Raw genomic sequence first — 19,214 nt, forward strand, 5'->3', positions numbered from 1 at the left:
CCCCGGTTTTATTTTTTGCCCCCGGTGATGGGCGCGCATTGTTTAGATGCAGTTGAAAAAATTTCCCTGATATTCGCTTGTTCTTTCGATTTCCTAAAGAAGAGCCAAGAGCCCCCCGGTTGCCAGATCCCGATGGGCTTTGGCTTTTCACGCGGGTCTTTGCTTCCACCCGATGAAATGGAATCGTGCAGCTGCTTGTGTGATTGTAGAGCAAAACCCACACCCACAGGCTAAAAATTCTCCAAAAATTACCCCGTCGGCTTCTGTCAGTTACTTGGCACAGGACATGGATGTTGGATTTATTTTCGAGCGCAGCAATCTGAAAGGTGCACTCGCCTGTGAGCTCCGATATCTGCGGAAAGCCAGGGCCTCCTCCCAGTTTTGCCCTCCGGATGGTCTATATCAACTCGTGTCCATGTATGAAGTCCCACAGGGCACCCGTAAAATGAGCACTTAATAGCAGCCCCCCCCCCCAAATTTAGGCACTAGGCATATTAATCATCTTCCCCCTGAGTTACATTCACAGACATGACACTCAAGAGTCGGCAATATGGCAACCAATGCATAAAAAGGATAAAATATTCTATACAAATACAGAAAGAAAAAGTGCAGAAAGTTTCCCCAATTTCTTGGTGGTGCAACCCAACCCATCAGACTATCCTACGAGGTCCAGTGTGGGCACTAAATAGGTTAATTCACAGGCACAACCGCCACGTACAAGCTTCTCGTACAGTCTGGAGTCCAAAAAGGCATCAGTGGCGTCTTCCCACTGACAGTGACAGTTCACTATGGCGGAGACGGGCCACGTTTCCCGGTTTGGAGTGGTTCCTACGTCACCTTGACCGTGGACACCTCGTGTATGGACTCCATGATGGCCGTGAAGCGACTGCAGAGGTCGTAAGGGGAGTGGGGTCGTATTCTCGGCGGCTCCTTTAGCACCATGGTTTCGCTGGAATAGTCCAAGAGTCGCGGGAGAAAGTGGCTGAGCTTCTGCTGGAGATCATCTGTCGTGGCAAGAAAAGTGAAAAGACTTTGTTATGGTCATCAACACAATAGAGAAGATCTTACACCATCTATGGAGGAGACTCCACCTGCAGAAGACAACACCTTGACCTTCTTGTCCCATTATTAGGACGGCTGGCAGGAAGTTTAGCTGAGTAATGGGCGCAGCTGTACCACCCAAATAATGAAGATGTGGGTCTCCAGCCCCTTCCCCCTAATGAAACAATTTGTATTGGTGAGATTGCCACTGTATGGGGGGGAATGGTCCTTAAAGAGGACCAACCACCAGGTTTTTCCTATATAAACTAAAGCCAGTGCTATACTGGCGCTATCATGCTGATTCTATACATACCTTTAGTTGTGAGATCGGATGTATAGTTTCTGAAATACAGGCAAGTAAAGTTTGTGAGATGCACTGTTAGATATTCCGTTGCACCTATGACTAACAGGTGGGTTGGGTTTTGCTAGTTATTTCCTGCCCCTGTCTGTCCTCCTTCCCCCTTGTAATAACCAACTGGGGAGGAAGGACAGGCACCAGACAGGGGCGAGAATAACTAGCAAAACCAACCCACCTATTAGATATTCCGTTGCACCTATCAATCAAATAACAGTGCATTTCACAAACTTTACTTACCTTTAGTTGTGAGATCGGATGTATAGTTTCTGAAATACAGGTATGTATAGAATCAGCATGATAGTGCCAGTATAGCACTGGCTTTACTTTATATAGGAAAATCCTGGTGGTTGGTGTGCTATAAGATAAATTACATGTCTCCACATTACAAATGGCAGGACTTTAGTGACCAGGACTGGGCTATGGCTCGAACAGACTGTAAATCAGCGTCCATGCTGCTGTGATCACAGGACTCAAGCTGGTTCTAGAAATTACCTGTAACCAATTATCCCACTTGAGTCTCACATGTCTAAGACACTTACCCTAAATGGACACACACACACACACACACACACACACACACACCACACACACACACACACACACACACACACACACACACACACACGTTTTGTTGCAACAAGGCGGAACAAAAAAAAAACAAAAAAAAAACACAAAAACAAAACAATGGGTGATCAAGACATGCTGCATTTGTGCTTACCACAAAACTGCAGCCAAAAGAAAAAAAAAAAAAGCAAGTCTGAAATCTCAGACTGCTGGAGGAAAAAAAAAACAAAAACCATGCAGTTTACAGTGACCAAGACTGCAGATTTGGTGCAGAAAGGTCATTGAAGGCAGTGGGTTGCAGTCCAAAAGAAGGGAATTTTGTTTACTTACCGTAAATTCCTTTTCTTCTAGCTCCTATTGGGAGACCCAGACAATTGGGTGTATAGCTTCTGCCTCCGGAGGCCACACAAAGTATTACACTTTAAAAAGTGTAACCCCTCCCCTCTGCTATACACCCTCCCGTGCATCACGGGCTCCTCAGTTTTGGTGCAAAAGCAGGAAGGAGGAAACTTATAAATTGGTCTAAGGTAAATTCAATCCGAAGGATGTTCGGAGAACTGAAACCATGAACCAAAAGAACAATTCAACATGAACAACATGTGTACACAAAAGAACAACAGCCCGAAGGGAACAGGGGCGGGTGCTGGGTCTCCCAATAGGAGCTAGAAGAAAAGGAATTTACGGTAAGTAAACAAAATTCCCTTCTTTGTCGCTCCATTGGGAGACCCAGACAATTGGGACGTACAAAAGCAGTCCCTGGGTGGGTAAAGGAATACCTCGGTAATAGAGCCGTAACACGGCCCCTTCCTACAGGTGGGCAACCGCCGCCTGAAGGACTCGCCTACCTAGACTGGCGTCTGCCGAAGCATAGGTATGCACCTGATAGTGTTTCGTGAAAGTGTGCAGACTCGACCAGGTAGCCGCCTGACACACCTGCTGAGCCGTAGCCCGGTGCCGCAATGCCCAGGACGCACCCACGGCTCTGGTAGAATGGGCTTTCAGGCCCAAAGGAAGCGGAAGCCCAGAAGAACGGTAGGCTTCAAGAATCGGTTCCTTGATCCACCGAGCTAAGGTTGACTTGGAAGCCTGCGAACCCTTACGCTGGCCAGCGACAAGGACAAAGAGCGCATCTGAACGGCGCAGGGGCGCCGTGCGAGACACGTAGAGCCGGAGTGCTCTCACCAGATCTAACGAGTGCAAATCCTTTTCACATTGAACTGGATGAGGGCAAAATGAAGGTAAGGAGATATCCTGATTGAGATGAAAAGGGGATACCACCTTAGGGAGAAATTCCGGGACCGGACGTAGAACCACCTTATCCTGGTGAAAAACCAGGAAGGGGGCTTTGCATGACAGCGCTGCCAGCTCCGACACTCTACGGAGCGACGTAACTGCCACTAGAAATGCCACCTTCTGCGAGAGACGTGATAAAGAGACATCCCGCAGCGGCTCAAAAGGTGGTTTCTGAAGAGCCGTTAGCACCCTGTTAAGATCCCAGGGTTCCAGCGGACGCTTGTAAGGTGGGACTATGTGGCAAACTCCCTGCAGGAACGTGCGGACCTGTGGAAGCCTGGCTAGACGCTTTTGAAAAAATACGGATAGCGCCGATACTTGTCCCTTGAGAGAGCCGAGAGACAAACCCTTGTCCATTCCGGATTGAAGGAATGAAAGAAAAGTGGGTAAGGCAAAGGGCCAGGGAGAAAAAACCCTTATCAGAGCACCAGGATAAGAAGATCCTCCAAGACCTGTGATAGATCTTGGCGGACATTGGTTTCCTGGCCTGTCTCATGGTGGCAATGACATCTTGAGATAACCCTGAGGACGCTAGGAGCCAGGACTCAATGGCCACACAGTCAGGTTGAGGGCCGCAGAATTCAGATGGAAAAACGGCCCTTGAGATAGCAAGTCTGGGCGGTCTGGGAGCGCCCACGGTTGACCCACCGTGAGATGCCACAGATCCGTGTACCACGACCGCCTCGGCCAATCTGGGGCGACGAGAATGGCGCGACGACAGTCGGACCTGATCTTGCGCAGCACTCTGGGCAGCATTGCCAGAGGAGGAAATACATAACGCAGTCGAAACTGCGACCAATCCTGAACTAATGCGTCCGCCGCCAGAGCTCTGTGATCTTGAGACCGGGCCATGAATGCCGGGACTTTGTTGTTGTGCAGTGACGCCATGAGATCGACGTCCGGCGTTCCCCAGCGGCGACAGATCTCTCGAAACACGTCCGGGTGAAGAGACCATTCCCCTGCGTCCATGCCCTGACGACTGAGAAAATCTGCTTTCCAGTTTTCTACGCCCGGGATGTGAACTGCGGAGATGGTGGAAGCTGTGGCTTCCACCCACTGCAGAATTCGTCGGACTTCCTGGAAGGCTTGACGACTGCGAGTGCCGCCTTGGTGGTTGATGTATGCGACGGCAGTGGCGTTGTCCGACTGGATCCGGATCTGCCTGCCCTCCAGCCACCGATGAAAGGCCAATAGGGCTAGATACACTGCCCTTATCTCCAGAATATTGATCTGAAGGGATGACTATCGGAGTCCATGTTCCCTGAGCCCTGTGATTGAGAAAAACCGCCCCCCACCCTGACAGGCTCGCGTTCGTCGTGACCACAGCCCAGGTGGGGGGTAGGAAGGATTTTCCCTGCGATAGAGAATTGGGAAGGAGCCACCACTGAAGTGACGTCTTGGTTGCAAGGGAAAGAGACGTTCCTGTCGAGGGAAGTCGACCTCCTGTCCCATTTGCGGAGAATGTCCCACTGGAGTGGCCGCAGATGGAATTGCGCGAAGGGCACTGCCTCCATCGCTGCCACCATCTTCCTCAGAAAGTGCATGAGGCGCCTCAAGGGGTGTGACTGACCCCGAAGAAGAGATTGCACCCCTGCCTGCAGCGAAAGCTGCTTGTCCAGCGGTAGCATGACTACTGCTGACTGAGTATGAAACTCCATCCCAAGGTACGTCAGTGATTGGGTCGGTGTCAACTTGGATTTTGGGAAGTTGATGATCCACCCGAACTGCTGGAGAGTCGCCGGAGCGACGGAAAGGCTGTTTTGACACGCTATCTGAGAGGGTGCCCTGACCAGAAGATCGTCTAAGTAGGGAATCACCGAGTGGCCCTGAGAGTGTAGGACCGCCACAACAGATGCCATGACCTTGGTGAACACCCGTGGGGCTGTCGCCAGGCCGAAAGGCAATGCCACGAACTGAAGGTGTTCGTCCCCGATGGCGAAACGCAAGAAGCGTTGATGTTCGGGTGCGATCGGCACATGGAGATAAGCATCCTTGATGTCGATTGATGCTAGGAAGTCTCCTTGTGACATCGAAGCGATGACAGAGCGGATAGACTCCATCCGAAACCGTCTGGTGCTCACATGTCTGTTGAGGAGTTTGAGGTCCAGAACGGTACGGAACGAGCCGTCCTTCTTTGGCACCACAAACAAGTTGGAGTAAAAGCCGCGACCATGTTCCTGGAGGGGAACAGGGATCACAACTCCTGTCTTCAGAGCGTTCACCGCCTGAAAAAGTGCATCGGCTCGCTAAAGAACCACTTGGAAGCAGAGTCTGCCTTCCATTCGCGCAGCCACATGGCCCTGCGGACTGCCACAGAGTTAGCGGATGCCACCGCTGTACGGCTAGCAGAGTCTAAAACTGCATTCATGGCGTAGGAAGAAAAAGCTGACGCCTGAGAAGTCAAAGACGCAACCTGCGGAGCAGAATTACGTGTGACCGCATTAATCTCAGACAAGCTGAGATAGCTTGTAGTGCCCACACAGCTGCACAGGCCGGGGCAAAAGACGCGCCCGTGGCTTCATAGATGGACTTTACCAGGAGCTCTGCCTGTCATTGGCATCCTTTAGCGATGATCCATCTGCAACCGATACCACAGATCTAGCCGCCAATCTAGAGACTGGGGGATCCACCTTGGGACATTGAGCCCAACCCTTAACCACGTCAGAGGGGAAGGGGTAACGTGTGTCAGTAAGGCGCTTAGTAAAGCGCTTGTCCGGAACCGCTCTGGGCTTCTGGACAGCATCTCTGAAGTTAGAGTGATCGAAAAGCGCACTCAGTGTACGTTTAGTGAACCGAAACTGGTGTTTCTCCTGCTGAGAAGTCGACTCCTCTACCGGTGGCGGCGGGGGAGAGATATCCAACACCTGGTTGATGGACGAGATAAGGTCATTTACTATGGCGTCCCCCTCAGGTGTATCAAGATTGAGAGCAACGTCAGTGTCAGAGCCCTGAGCTGCGACGTCCGCCTCATCCTCCAGAGAGTCCTCACGCTGGGAACTTGAGCAGCGTGAAGAAGTCGGGGAAAATTCCCAGCGGGCCCGCTTAGCCGGTCTGGGACTGTGGTCCGGGCCGGAGTCCTCCACGTGAGACCTAGGGCCCCCCTGGGAACGTGCTGCGGCGCGGACAGAGAGGGGCCTGGAGGTGAAGATCCAACAGGGCCCGGGGCTTGTGTAAGGACCGGTCTGGACCGCAAAGCTTCAAGCAGCTTGGCAGACCATTTGTCCATAGACTGAGCCATGGATTGAGAGAGTGACAGAGTTTTTCAGCAAAAAACTGCAAACTCTGTCCCTGCCGCCTGGAACAGGGGGAGCAGGGGGGTCTACCTGAGCCGAGGGGCCCACTAGTGACCGAGGCTCAGGCTGAGGAAGCAAAACAGGGGTCGAGCATTGCTCACAGTGAGGGTAGATGGAACCCGCAGGTAACTTAGCCGCACAAGAGGTACAGGTCGCAAAATAACCCTGTGCCTTGGCACCCTTGCTCCTTGTGGACGACATGCTGTTGTCTCCTAGGAGAGTGATCACTGAGGGTATATGGGAAGGGTATACAGCCCGACCGAACAGAGAAGGGAATTTTGTTACTTACCGTAAATTCCTTTTCTTCTAGCTCCTATTGGGAGACCCAGACGATTGGGTGTATAGCTACTGCCTCCGGAGGCCACACAAAGCATTACACTAAAAAGTGTAAGGCCCCTCCCCTTCTGGCTATACACCCCCAGTGGGATCACTGGCTCACCAGTTTTAGTGCAAAAGCAAGAAGGAGGAAAGCCAATAACTTGGTTAAACAAATTCACTCCGAGTAACATCGGAGAACTGAAAAACCGTTCAACATGAACAACATGTGTACCCGAAAAAAACCCAAAAATCCCGAAGGACAACAGGGCGGGTGCTGGGTCTCCCAATAGGAGCTAGAAGAAAAGGAATTTACGGTAAGTAACAAAATTCCCTTCTTCTTCGTCGCTCCATTGGGAGACCCAGACGATTGGGACGTCCAAAAGCTGTCCCTGGGTGGGTAAAGAAATACCTTATGTTAGAGCTGCGAAGACAGCCCTCCCCTACGGGGAGGCAACTGCCGCCTGCAGGACTCTTCTACCTAGGCTGGCGTCCGCCGAAGCATAGGTATGCACCTGATAATGTTTGGTGAAAGTGTGCAGACTCGACCAGGTAGCCGCCTGGCACACCTGTTGAGCCGTAGCCTGGTGTCGCAATGCCCAGGACGCACCCACGGCTCTGGTATAATGGGCCTTCAGCCCTGATGGAACCGGAAGCCCAGCAGAACGGTAGGCTTCAAGAATTGGTTCTTTGATCCATCGAGCCAGGGTGGCCTTAGAAGCCTGCGACCCTTTGCGCTTACCAGCGACAAGGACAAAAAGTGCATCCGAACGGCGCAAGGGCGCCGTGCGGGAAATGTAGATTCTGAGTGCTCTCACCAGATCTAACAAATGTAAATCCTTTTCATACCGATGAACTGCATGAGGACAAAAAGAAGGCAAAGAGATATCCTGATTAAGATGAAAAGAGGATACCACCTTCGGGAGAAACTCCTGAATGGGGCGCAGCACTACCTTGTCCTGGTGGAAGACCAGGAAAGGCGCCTTGGATGACAGCGCTGCTAGCTCAGACACTCTCCGAAGAGATGTGATCGCTACCAGAAAAGCCACTTTCTGTGATAGTCTAGAAAGTGAAACCTCCCTCAGAGGCTCGAAGGGCGGCTTCTGGAGGGCAACTAGTACCCTGTTCAGATCCCATGGATCTAACGGCCGCTTGTACGGGGGTACAATATGACAAACCCCCTGCAGGAACGTGCGCACCTTAGGAAGTCGTGCTAGACGCTTTTGAAAAAAGACGGATAGCGCCGAGACTTGCCCTTTAAGGGAGCCGAGCGACAAACCTTTATCTAACCCAGATTGCAGGAAAGAAAGAAAGGTAGGCAATGCAAAAGGCCAGGGAGACACTCCCTGAGCAGAGCACCAGGATAAGAATATCCTCCACGTTCTGTGGTAGATCTTAGCGGACGTGGGCTTCCTAGCCTGTCTCATGGTGGCAACGACCCCTTGGGATAATCCTGAAGACCCTAGGATCCAGGACTCAATGGCCACACAGTCAGGTTCAGGGCCGCAGAATTCCGATGGAAAAACGGCCCTTGGGACAGTAAGTCTGGTCGGTCTGGTAGTGCCGACGGTTGGCCGACCGTGAGATGCCACAGATCCGGATACCACGCCCTCCTTGGCCAGTCTGGGGCGACGAGTATGACGCGGCTGCAGTCGGATCTGATCTTGCGTAGCACTCTGGGCAAGAGTGCCAGAGGAGGAAACACATAAGGGAGCCGGAACTGCGACCAATCTTGCACTAAGGCGTCTGCCGCCAGAGTTCTGTGATCGCGAGACCGTGCTATGAAGGTTGGGACCTTGTTGTTGTGCCTGGACGCCATTAGGTCGACGTCCGGCCTTCCCCAGCGGCTACAGATTTCCTGAAACACGTCCGGGTGAAGGGACCATTCCCCTGCGTCCATGCCCTGGCGGCTGAGGAAGTCTGCTTCCCAGTTTTCTACGCCGGGGATGTGAACTGCGGATACGGTGGAGGCCGTGGCTTCCACCCACGTCAGAATCCGCCGGACTTCCTGGAAGGCTTGCCGACTGCGTGTCCCTCCTTGGTGATTGATGTATGCCAACGCTGTGGAGTTGTCCGACTGAATTCGGATCTGCTTTCCTTCCAGCCACTGCTGGAAGGCTAGTAGGGCAAGATACACTGCTCTGATTTCCAGAACATGGATCTGAAGGGTGGACTCCTGCTGAGTCCACGTACCCTGAGCCCTGTGGTGGAGAAAAACTGCTCCCCACCCTGACAGACTCGCGTCTGTCGTGACTACCGCCCAAGACGGTGGTAGGAAGGATCTTCCCTGTGATAATGAGGTGGGAGGGAGCCACCATTGCAGAGAGTCCTTCTGTGAAAAGGATACTTTCCTGTTCAGGGATGTTGACTTCCCGTCCCATTGGCGGAGAATGTCCCAATAAGAGGACGCAGATGAAACTGCGCAAACGGAACCGCCTCCATTGCCGCCACCATCTTCCCGAGGAAGTGCATGAGGCGTCTTAAGGAGTGCGACTGACCTTGACGGAGAGTCTGCACCCCAGTCTGTAGTGACCGCTGCTTGTCCAGCGGAAGCTTCACTAGCGCTGAGAGGGTATGAAACTCCATGCCAAGATACGTTAGTGATTGGGTCGGTGACAGGTTTGACTTTGAGAAGTCGATGATCCACCCGAACGTCTGGAGAGTCTCCAGCGCAACATTCAGGCTGAGTTGGCATGCCTCTTGAGAGGGTGCCTTGACAAGTAGATCGTCCAAGTAAGGGATCACAGAGTGTCCCTGTGAGTGCAAGACTGCTACCACTGCCGCCATGACCTTGGTGAACACCCGTGGGGTTGTCGCCAGACCGAATGGCAGAGCTACGAACTGAAGATGGTCGTCTCCCATCACGAAACGTAGAAAACATTGGTGCTCTGTAGCAATCGGCACGTGGAGATAAGCATCTTTGATGTCTATTGATGCTAGGAAATATCCTTGAGACATTGAGGCAATGACCGAGCGGAGGGTTTCATCCGGAACCGCCTGGCCTCCACGTGCTTGTTGAGCAGTTTTAGGTCCAGAACGGAACGGAAAGAGCCATCCTTTTTTGGCACCACAACCAGATTGGGAGGAAAACCGTGTCTCGTTCCTGAAGAGGAACAGGGATTACCACTCCTTCTGCCTGCAGAAGAGCATCGGCTCGGTGGGGAGGTGGGGACGTTCTGAAGAATCGAGTCGGAGGACGAGAACAGAACTCTGTCCTGTGCACGTGGGCACAATGTCCCTCACCCACCGGTCTGTGACCTGTGGCAGCTAAATGTCGCCAAAGGCGAGCGAGTCTGCCATCAACCGCGGATGCGGAGAGATGAGAGAGCTGAGAGTCATGAGGAGACCGCCTTGGTAGCGGTTCCTCCGGCTGCCTTCCTTGGGCGTGATTGAGCCCCCGGAAACTGAGCCCCTCTGAGGCTTTTCAGCTCTTTTGGACGAGGACAATTGGGACCTGCCCGAGCTTGGGAAGGACCGAAACCTCGACTGTCCTTCCAGGACAGCATTAATAGGGTAAGTCGCAATGCAGACATTGCGAGGTTACGGACGCCCCTGCGGCACAAATGTACATATGCTCAAGACCAGCTGTGCAAGAACAGCTGAAAAGCTTAGGGTGCCCATACGGCTGTAAATGCCGGAGCAACCGACACGCCGATAGCCTCATAGACAGATTTCAACCAGAGTCCATCTGTCTGGCATCTTTAAGTGAAGTCCCATCTCCACTGCAACTATAGCTCTAGCCGCAAGCCTGGAGATTGGAGAATCCACCTTTGGACCCTGGGTCCCGCGCTTGACCACGTCAGGGGGAAAAGGATAACGTGTATCCTTAATACGTGTGGAGAAAACGCTTATCTGGTAAGCGTGGTGTTCCTGGACTGCTTCTCCGAAGTCAGCGTGGCCAGAAAAATACTCAATATACGTTTGAGCTACTGAAATGGGACTTCTCCTGCTGTGAAGCTGACTCCTCCGCTGGGGGAGCTGAGGGAGAAAGATCCAACATTCCATTGATGGACGCTATAGGATCATTCCTTATGGCGTCACCATCCGGTGTATCCGGATTGAGAGCGTTGTCAGGATCAAAGTCCTGATGAGCTACGTCTGCCTCATCATACAGAGAGCCTCCTGGGACCCCCCCCCCGGAGCACCGATTTTATTCCCAATGAGGGTGGCCAGGGAGCAATGATCCAGATTGCCCATGGCCTGTCCGGACTGCAAGTCTCTATCCCATTGCAACTCCATCCCTGTCCTTGGACAGGGTTGACAGGTGGTTCCTTTGGCCACGTCTATGACCAAGTGCTCCAGGGGAGCATTGCACACAATGGGGTTCAGTGCCGTGGAAGAGTATCACATGCAGTAAAAACAGCATCGAAAGCCTGTGTTGCTTATATGCTGCTGCCGACTAGCCATCTAGGACATAGAGCCAAGAATGGCGACCGTACAATGCAATGTATAGCATACAAGCATAAAGTACAATGAACACTGCAGCACATGCAATACAAGCAGCATAGAAAGCCTGTGCCTTGGCACCCCTGCTTTTCTGCTGCTGTAGACTAGCCATCTAGGGGAATATAGCCCAGAATATCGACCATACAGTGCAATGTATAGCATACAAGCATAAGTACAAATGAACACTGCAACCCCTGCAATACAAGCAGCATAGAAAAAACCTGTGCCTCAGCACCCCTGCTTTTCTGCTGCTGTAGTCTAGTCATTCTAGGCGAAAATAGCCCAGACTAGCGACCGTACAGTGCAGTGTATAGCATACAAGCATAAATACACATGAACACTTCAGTACATGCAATACAAGCAGCATAGAAAGCCTGTGCCTTAGCACCCCTGCTTTCCTGCTGCTGATGTGTCGCCATCTAAGAGGGCATATAGCCAAAAATAGCGACCTATGCAGTGTAAGCATAAAATACAAATGGACAACTGCGGTATTTAATGGGGTCAGCACTTCAGGTGCCGCTTACCGCCCGCCTATAAGCGGGTGTGTGGTCGCCCTAGTCCTGTGCTTGGTTGCCCAGAGTCCGATCTCTCAGCTCGGACTGCAGGAATGGCTGCCGGCGTCCTTCTCCAGCTCGTGTGAGTAGGGGCGGGCCGTGGGCGTGCCCCCAAGTCAGAGCGGGAAGCCGGCGTCCCACAGCGTCCAGTGAGAGGGCTGGAGCATGTAAATAAGGCTCCAGCCCTCGGCGCTGCTGATTGACAGGGTGGGGGCGGGAACGAAGCGGAGCTAGGCCGCAAAAGCCGGGGACTGGATTTATAAGCGCCGCCGCCGTAAAAGCGCGGTCGGCGCTAAGTCCCCGGCGCACTACAAGTCCCAGCCGCGCCGCCGCTCCCGGAGCGTCCGGCGCGGTAGTTCCCCATACATAAAGTCACTCAGCTAGGCTGCAGTGACTGTAACCCTTTACTGTCCCCGGCGCACTAGCACACCCAGCAAGTCTGGAGTGTGCTGTGCCTGTGTGTACGGGGACACAGAGTACCTGAATGGTGCAGGGCCATGTCCCTGAACGGTACCCAGCAGGTTCAATGGGTCTGTGGATGGAGCCCGGCCTCAGGGCTTTGGGGCCGGTAAGATCCCACTTCCTCAGAGCCCCTCAGGGGGATGGGGAAGGAAAACAGCATGTGGGCTCCAGCCGCCGTACCAGCAATAGGTACCTCAACCTTACAAACCACCAGCGGGGTGAGAAGGGAGCATGCTGGGGGCCCTATATGGGCCCTCTTTTCTTCCATCCGATATAGTCAGCAGCTACTGCTGACTAAACAGTGGAGCTATGCGTGGATGTCTGACCTCCTTCGCACAAAGCAGAAAACTGGTGAGCCAGTGATCCCACTGGGGGTGTATAGCCAGAAGGGGAGGGGCCTTACACTTTTTAGTGTAATGCTTTGTGTGGCCTCCGGAGGCAGTAGCTATACACCCAATCGTCTGGGTCTCCCAATGGAGCGACGAAGAAAATATTTATTTATATATATATATATATATATATATATATATATATATATATATATATATATATATATATATATATATATATATATATATATATATATATATATATATATATATATATATATATATATATATATATATATATATATATATATATATATATATATATATATATATATATATATATATATATATATATATATATATATATAAGTATCTATTCCGGCACCCTAAGGGGACCAGCACCGGGTGACCGGTGTGGCTTACCGACCGCTAAAAAGCGGAGTGTGTGTCCTCCAGATTCCCTGCCTTAGGTCTCCCAGCGTTGCAGAGCTTTTTCCAGGAAATCCTTCACAGGCAGAATGCCAAAGAAATGGCTGCCGGAGCTCTCAGGGGAGGAGTGGAGCCGTGGGCGGCGTTAGAAAAAGTGCGGGAATCTGGAGTCCCCACAGTGATCAGTGAGGGGGGAGGAAACATACAGGATGCTCCAGCCCTCACAGCCGACGTCAGGCCGGCCATCCCGCCCTTACCCCTGATAGACAGGCCCGGGGGCGGAAGTTTTGCTACTAGGCCGCAATTGAAGCCGGGGACTAAATTTAAGACCGCGGCCGACAAACAGGCGCGGTCGGCGCGGAAGTCCGCTGGCCGTCACAAATAAGCAGCTGCTGCAGCGTCCGGGATAAAGGCGCTCCATGCACATCCCCCATGGGGATACAGAGTACCTTAGTGATGCAGGGCCCGGTCCCTGAGGATAAATAAACTCCTGTCCGACAGATTCCCTCAGGGGCTGCGGAGGGAGCACGGTCCCAGTGGATGGATGACCGCTCAGGATCCCACTTCTCCCAGAGCCGCTAAGGGATGGTGAAGGAGACGGCATGAGGCTCCGGCCTTAGTACCCGCAATGGGTACCTCAACCTTAACAGCACCGCCGACATAGTGGGGTGAGAAGGGAACATGCCGGGGGCCCCGTGGGGGCCCACTTTTCTTCCAACCGATATAACTAATCTGAGATTCATGAGTGGATGTGTGCCTCCTTCCACACAAAGCATAAAACTGAGGAGCCTGTGATGCACGGGAGGGTGTATAGGCAGAGGGGAGGGGTTACACTTTTTAAAGTGTAATACTTTGTGTGGCCTCCGGAGGCAGAAGCTATACACCCAATTGTCTGGGTCTCCCAATGGAGCGACAAAGAAAGTTTAATATCATATCAATCTATATATGCACAAGAAAAAATATAATCAAACTATAAAATAAATTTAATTTTAATTTTTTTTATTATATATTCTCTTAATTCTTTATTATTTTTAAGTTCAATTATATACATATATACAATAAAATATAGATGAACCAGCACGTGGCCATGTTCACAAATGCATATTTTTGAGCCAAATCCGCCCTGAAGGGGACAATTATTTAGGGTTTGTACTTATATTTATCAATATTCAACCCTTGGGTTTATTTTTTTTAATATTTGCTTCCATGCACATTGCTGGTCATATCTTTTTTGGGGGTAATTTTTTTGAGTTCCTGAATCTTATTAGATTATTCCTAATCTGATTAGAGTGCTACCAAATTTTTGATATATGGCATCTATACGAACATGAAAAATCTACCCACTGGATGATCACTCGATCGGGGGTGGGAAGGGGGGGGGGGGTATAAAGAAAAAAAAAAAACAAAACACATTTGTAGTTGACTGACTGTACACATGGCTGTGCACCGGTGTCCTGCGCGGGGTGGGGGTGGGGGGCGCTGTGAACGTGGCTGTGCACCGGTGTCCAGTGCGGGGGGGGAGGGGGGGCGCTGTGAACGTGGCTGGCACAGTCCAACAATAAAATACTACATATGAATTCTTCACTGTCTAATAAGTACTGCTCGGTGCTAATTTGTATCCTACCCGGCGTGCCTGAGACTCTTATGTCTGGAATTCATTGCCGGCAGAGACAGATTTCTGACAGCCCATTAATCTCGCTTCGCACGGGCTTGGAGGGACAATGTGTATTCTAATGTGCCATAAACTGAAATCGTTATGCTTTAATCTTCCTTAGGAAGAGAGGAGTGGGGGCCGTCAGTCAATAAATATGCAGGGATGTTAAAAGTGACACGGGTTATTACTGCGTCAACCGCTCGTGCAGCTTAAAAAGGGGGGTGATGGCGGAGGGGGGACGGAGCGGCGTGAAAGTCAAATCAGCAGAGGTCAAAGTTTTGTCTCCGCTGCCTCGTTATTCCTAGATTCCAAGCTATAGATTATATACGATGATCTAGATTCCCAGGTAATCCCCAGAACCAGCTAGATAGTGGATCACAGGATTTATAAAAAAAAAAAAAAAAAAACCCATCTGGTCACCTCCATGCCGAAGGAGAGTGCGGCCAGGGAGACATCAGTGCAGGACTTTGTGCACTAGACGTCACCAGCCCTGCTCACCTTTAATGGAGACGGTAGAGGGGCTGTATTACCTTGTCTGGTGGCATGCAAATAAGAGATGTGCATCATATTGACCCCATGGAACCAGACAAGGTTTACCACTCCACTATTAATAATGGACACATTTAAATTCTGAGATAAGTCCCTTTTGGACTGTATACCTAAGGGTCACAGGGGCAGAGGAAGTCAGTGATCACAAAATAAAAAAATATATAATAAAATGAAAAAAAAGATAATAAAATATAATAAAACAGATTAAAATATATATTCCCATTGTGGTATAAAATAACATCATTTAGGGCCCTGGATTCCATCCAGTGAAAGGAGATATATTGTATAATATTTATTAAATTATAATATTCTATATTATATTTATATTATATATTAAATTCTATTCTAAATATTAATTATATTCTAAATGATATTCTTTCACTAGATGGAATCCAGGGCCCTAAGTTAGGGGGATTGTGTAAAAAGATCCCTTTTAATTATATTCTATATGAATTAAATACTATATAAATCTCCAGCACCACTCCCTTCTGCATTGGGAGGAGAGCAGAGCAGATATGCATGCTTCTTGGCAGGCATGTATAGACACAATGACAATTTATATTAGTTAAGCATTGTGCACAAGTCCTACAAATATGGAAAGTGCAATGTCTAAAATATATTATAATAAAATATAATAAAACACCCTGCACCCCCTACCGATCAGCTCTTGCTTCCAGCAGCAGGAAATTCTCAGTCCGGAGCGGCCCCCCCCACCACATGGCGGAAATTCTCAGTCCGGAGCGGCCCCCCACCACATGGCGGCAATGCTCAGTCCGGAGCGGCCCCCCCACCACATGGCGGCAATGCTCAGTCCGGAGCGGCCCCCCACCACATGGCGGCAATGCTCAGTCCGGAGCGGCCCCCCCACCACATGGCGGCAATGCTCAGTCCGGAGCGGCCCCCCCACCACATGGCGGCAATGCTCAGTCCGGAGCGGCCCCCCACCACATGGCGGCAATGCTCAGTCCGGAGCGGCCCCCCACCACATGGCGGCAATGCTCAGTCCAGAGCAGCCCCCCACCACATGGCGGCAATGCTCAGTCCAGAGCAGCCCCCCACCACATGGCGGCAATGTTCAGTCCAGAGCGGCCCACCACCACATGGCGGCAATGCTCAGTCCAGAGCGGCCCCACCACCACATGGCGGCAATGCTCAGTCCAGAGCGGCCCCACCACCACATGGCGGCAATGCTCAGTCCAGAGCGGCCCACCACCACATGGCGGCAATGCTCAGTCCAGAGCGGCCCACCACCACATGGCAGCAATGCTCAGTCCAGAGCGGCCCCCCACCACATGGCGGCAATGCTCAGTCCGGAGCTGCTGTGCCTGCTGTTGCAGAGAACAGCTGATCGGTGGGGGTACAGATTGTCGGACCCCGGCGGATCAGACATAGATTACCTATCCTAAAGAAAAAAAGGCCATCAATGTAAAAGTATTGGACAACCTCTAACACAATATCCTAAGCAGAGCGCCATGGCGGACCTGCACATACGCGGGTGATATTGAGCACTAGCACTTCGGCGTTTTATAAAAAACGTGTAGCTTTATTTGCACTTACAGAAAACTTCTGACATGTCCAAGAAACACGCCATAAGTTTTGTTCACGGGTGGTCCGGATGGAGAGACCCCCCCCTCAACTAAAATCGCTGTCTCTCCTCGCTAGCAGAAGACCGGCTCAGATATTATATATTAATTCAGACGATATCTAGTGAAGAGAGACAGCAATGATTAGACACATTATAGAACTGCAAACAATGCTACAAATGCCAATTAAGAAGAAAAAAAAAAAAATGAAAAGATAAAGTGGGTTGTAGTAAGCGCTGCACAGGGGAAAGCAAGACTAACATGATTATGCAGCACTAACTGCTCACAGGTATGAATGGCAGGGAGTGAGCGCAGCTCTGGAGGGAGGCGACACTAAAGATTGTGTGGTTTAAATTCCTTAAAATGAGTAGAGCATTAAGAGACTACAAATAATTGGGTGGTGGCAGAGTAACAAGGGTCCGGACGAGCCCCAGGGGGTGCAGATCAATGGGCAATTTAAAGGAAGGAGCATGAAGCGTGAACCGAAGCTGCCAATGGGCATTTATATCAGTGTGTGCTGGCCAGAGATTATATACTATATCCATAATGAGCCATGGTGGTCACCACTTATATAACAGTAGGGGGATGTGGCTTTAAATCATGTATGCATGTTTAATAGGAACAAGCAGTGACCCCATGATTTATCTTTAAGGGGTACAAAGGGATCAAACTTGCTGAGGTCTTGCTGCGCTCTCTATATCCTAGATTGTAAAGTTACTACAGCCAAAAGATATAATCTAAAAAAAAATCTAATAAAATAATAAATAATATAATATATCTCTCAAAAATTAACGTGTGTTGAAACAATCAGCCGTGTCCTCTCCTTGTCACCACTTTGTACGATTCTGCAGAACTGGCTGCAGCAGGAGCCTCTCCCCACTATTATCTGCACTCAGTAAGCCTCCTCCCACTTGGCTGAGTGGTCAGGCCTTCAGACTTTAGATTAGAAAAGATCTGAACCATGAGAGGGTTACATGTGAAGGGGGGGCCCTCACCAGCAATATCCTGGCCGAGGTACGAGCACCAGCGGCTCCGCATCTCCTCGATGGCGCTCAGGTCGTCTTCCGAGGGCTTGTCATTGCAGATCAGGTTCATGCTCGGGATGAGCATGTTGTTCATTATCCCGACTCCTTCGGAGACTCGCTCTTCCACCCGACTCTCAAACAGCTGGACAGCTGCATCGTTCAAGTCCTTTAATAAAGGGAAATTAATAGTAGCAACCCCTTTGGAGAACCCCTTTAAGAGACCCAACCCTCACCTCTCCCAACGATGGGCGGCAGTCTCACCACTGTTCCTCCCATCTGAAGATCATATCACCCAAGTAAAACCCTTGAAATGAAAATTTTGGGAAAACCTATGTGCCTTATCTGTAAGGAGACCTGGACCCAGAAAGGGTGCGTAAGGCACGGTCTACCACCCTGTTCCTGTCTGCAATACAGACATCATATACCAGCCAATCACAGGGTGGACATCACTGAGCTTACAGTTACAGCAGCACTGCAGACTGACAATGGACGCAGCAGTGGAGACTTCCCATTGGACCCAGGGAGGGAGAGTAGAGCACTTTTCCCTACAGCCAGACAGTATCGTGGCAAGGCTTGTAAGATGTCATGTAAAGGATACATACCATCAGGCACTTCCTTCTGTACAGTCCTAGCACATTTGGTCGTATCCCACGGTTTGCGTCGATGCTCAGGAGGGCGCTATTACTTTGATAGGCGTACATTAGGTACGTGAGGGCTTCCTGATACCTGTGGAGAAGGAGATATTACAGCAGATCTGACACAGGCCAAGCGGTGTCTATGGCGGTCAGGCTCGGTCCTAGGAGGAGATCATACACAATCCCGATGCCTTTAGATATTGCGCAGCAGGGTATTCAGCCATTAGGACTTGAGAAATTTACAGACTGCAGAGAGGCGTCACACTACTATCCCTCCAATGGAGAATTGGTCCCCATATGGTGTCACTACTATCCCTCCAATGTTGAATTGGTCCCCATATGGTGTCACACTACAATCCCTCCAATGGAGAATTGGTCCCCATATGGTGTCACCCAACAATCCCTCCAATGGAGATTTGGGCCCCATACTCTGCTCTATCCAACCCATTGGTGCCATTATAATCCTGCACCTGACTTAAGACACGAGAAGTGGTCTCACCATACAATCCCTCCTTTTTATAATATACTGGACAAGTGACCGCCATTGCTCTGGGGTTTTAAGAGCCCCTATGATCAGGCAATAGTTTTGCTCCCAGAATAAAAGTGCAGTACTGCTTGGCAGAGCCTGGCCCGAGTGCACCACCATGCTGGAAAGATCAAGCCCAATGCCCGGGCATCTCCAGC

At 50.6% G+C, this 19,214-nt stretch overlaps 1 protein-coding gene across 3 annotated transcripts in view; it reads right to left on the minus strand.

Moving 5' to 3' along the window:
* Nucleotides 1-683: 683 nt before the first annotated feature.
* The window catches only part of USP28 (ubiquitin specific peptidase 28), a 92,833-nt gene continuing 74,302 nt past the window's right edge, over nt 684-19,214 (minus strand). For all 3 annotated transcript variants that reach the window (XM_075327540.1, XM_075327539.1, XM_075327537.1), the window contains 3 exons: nt 18,498-18,621; nt 17,866-18,061; nt 684-1,004 (listed from right to left, as the gene is read on the minus strand). In XM_075327540.1, the coding sequence (XP_075183655.1) occupies nt 829-1,004; nt 17,866-18,061; nt 18,498-18,621 (496 nt within the window). In that variant the 3' untranslated portion in view covers nt 684-828. The remainder of the gene's footprint in view (nt 1,005-17,865; nt 18,062-18,497; nt 18,622-19,214) is intronic.

The sequence above is a fragment of the Anomaloglossus baeobatrachus genome, chromosome 11, assembly GCF_048569485.1.
Source record: "Anomaloglossus baeobatrachus isolate aAnoBae1 chromosome 11, aAnoBae1.hap1, whole genome shotgun sequence".
Lineage (NCBI taxonomy): Eukaryota > Metazoa > Chordata > Amphibia > Anura > Aromobatidae > Anomaloglossus > Anomaloglossus baeobatrachus.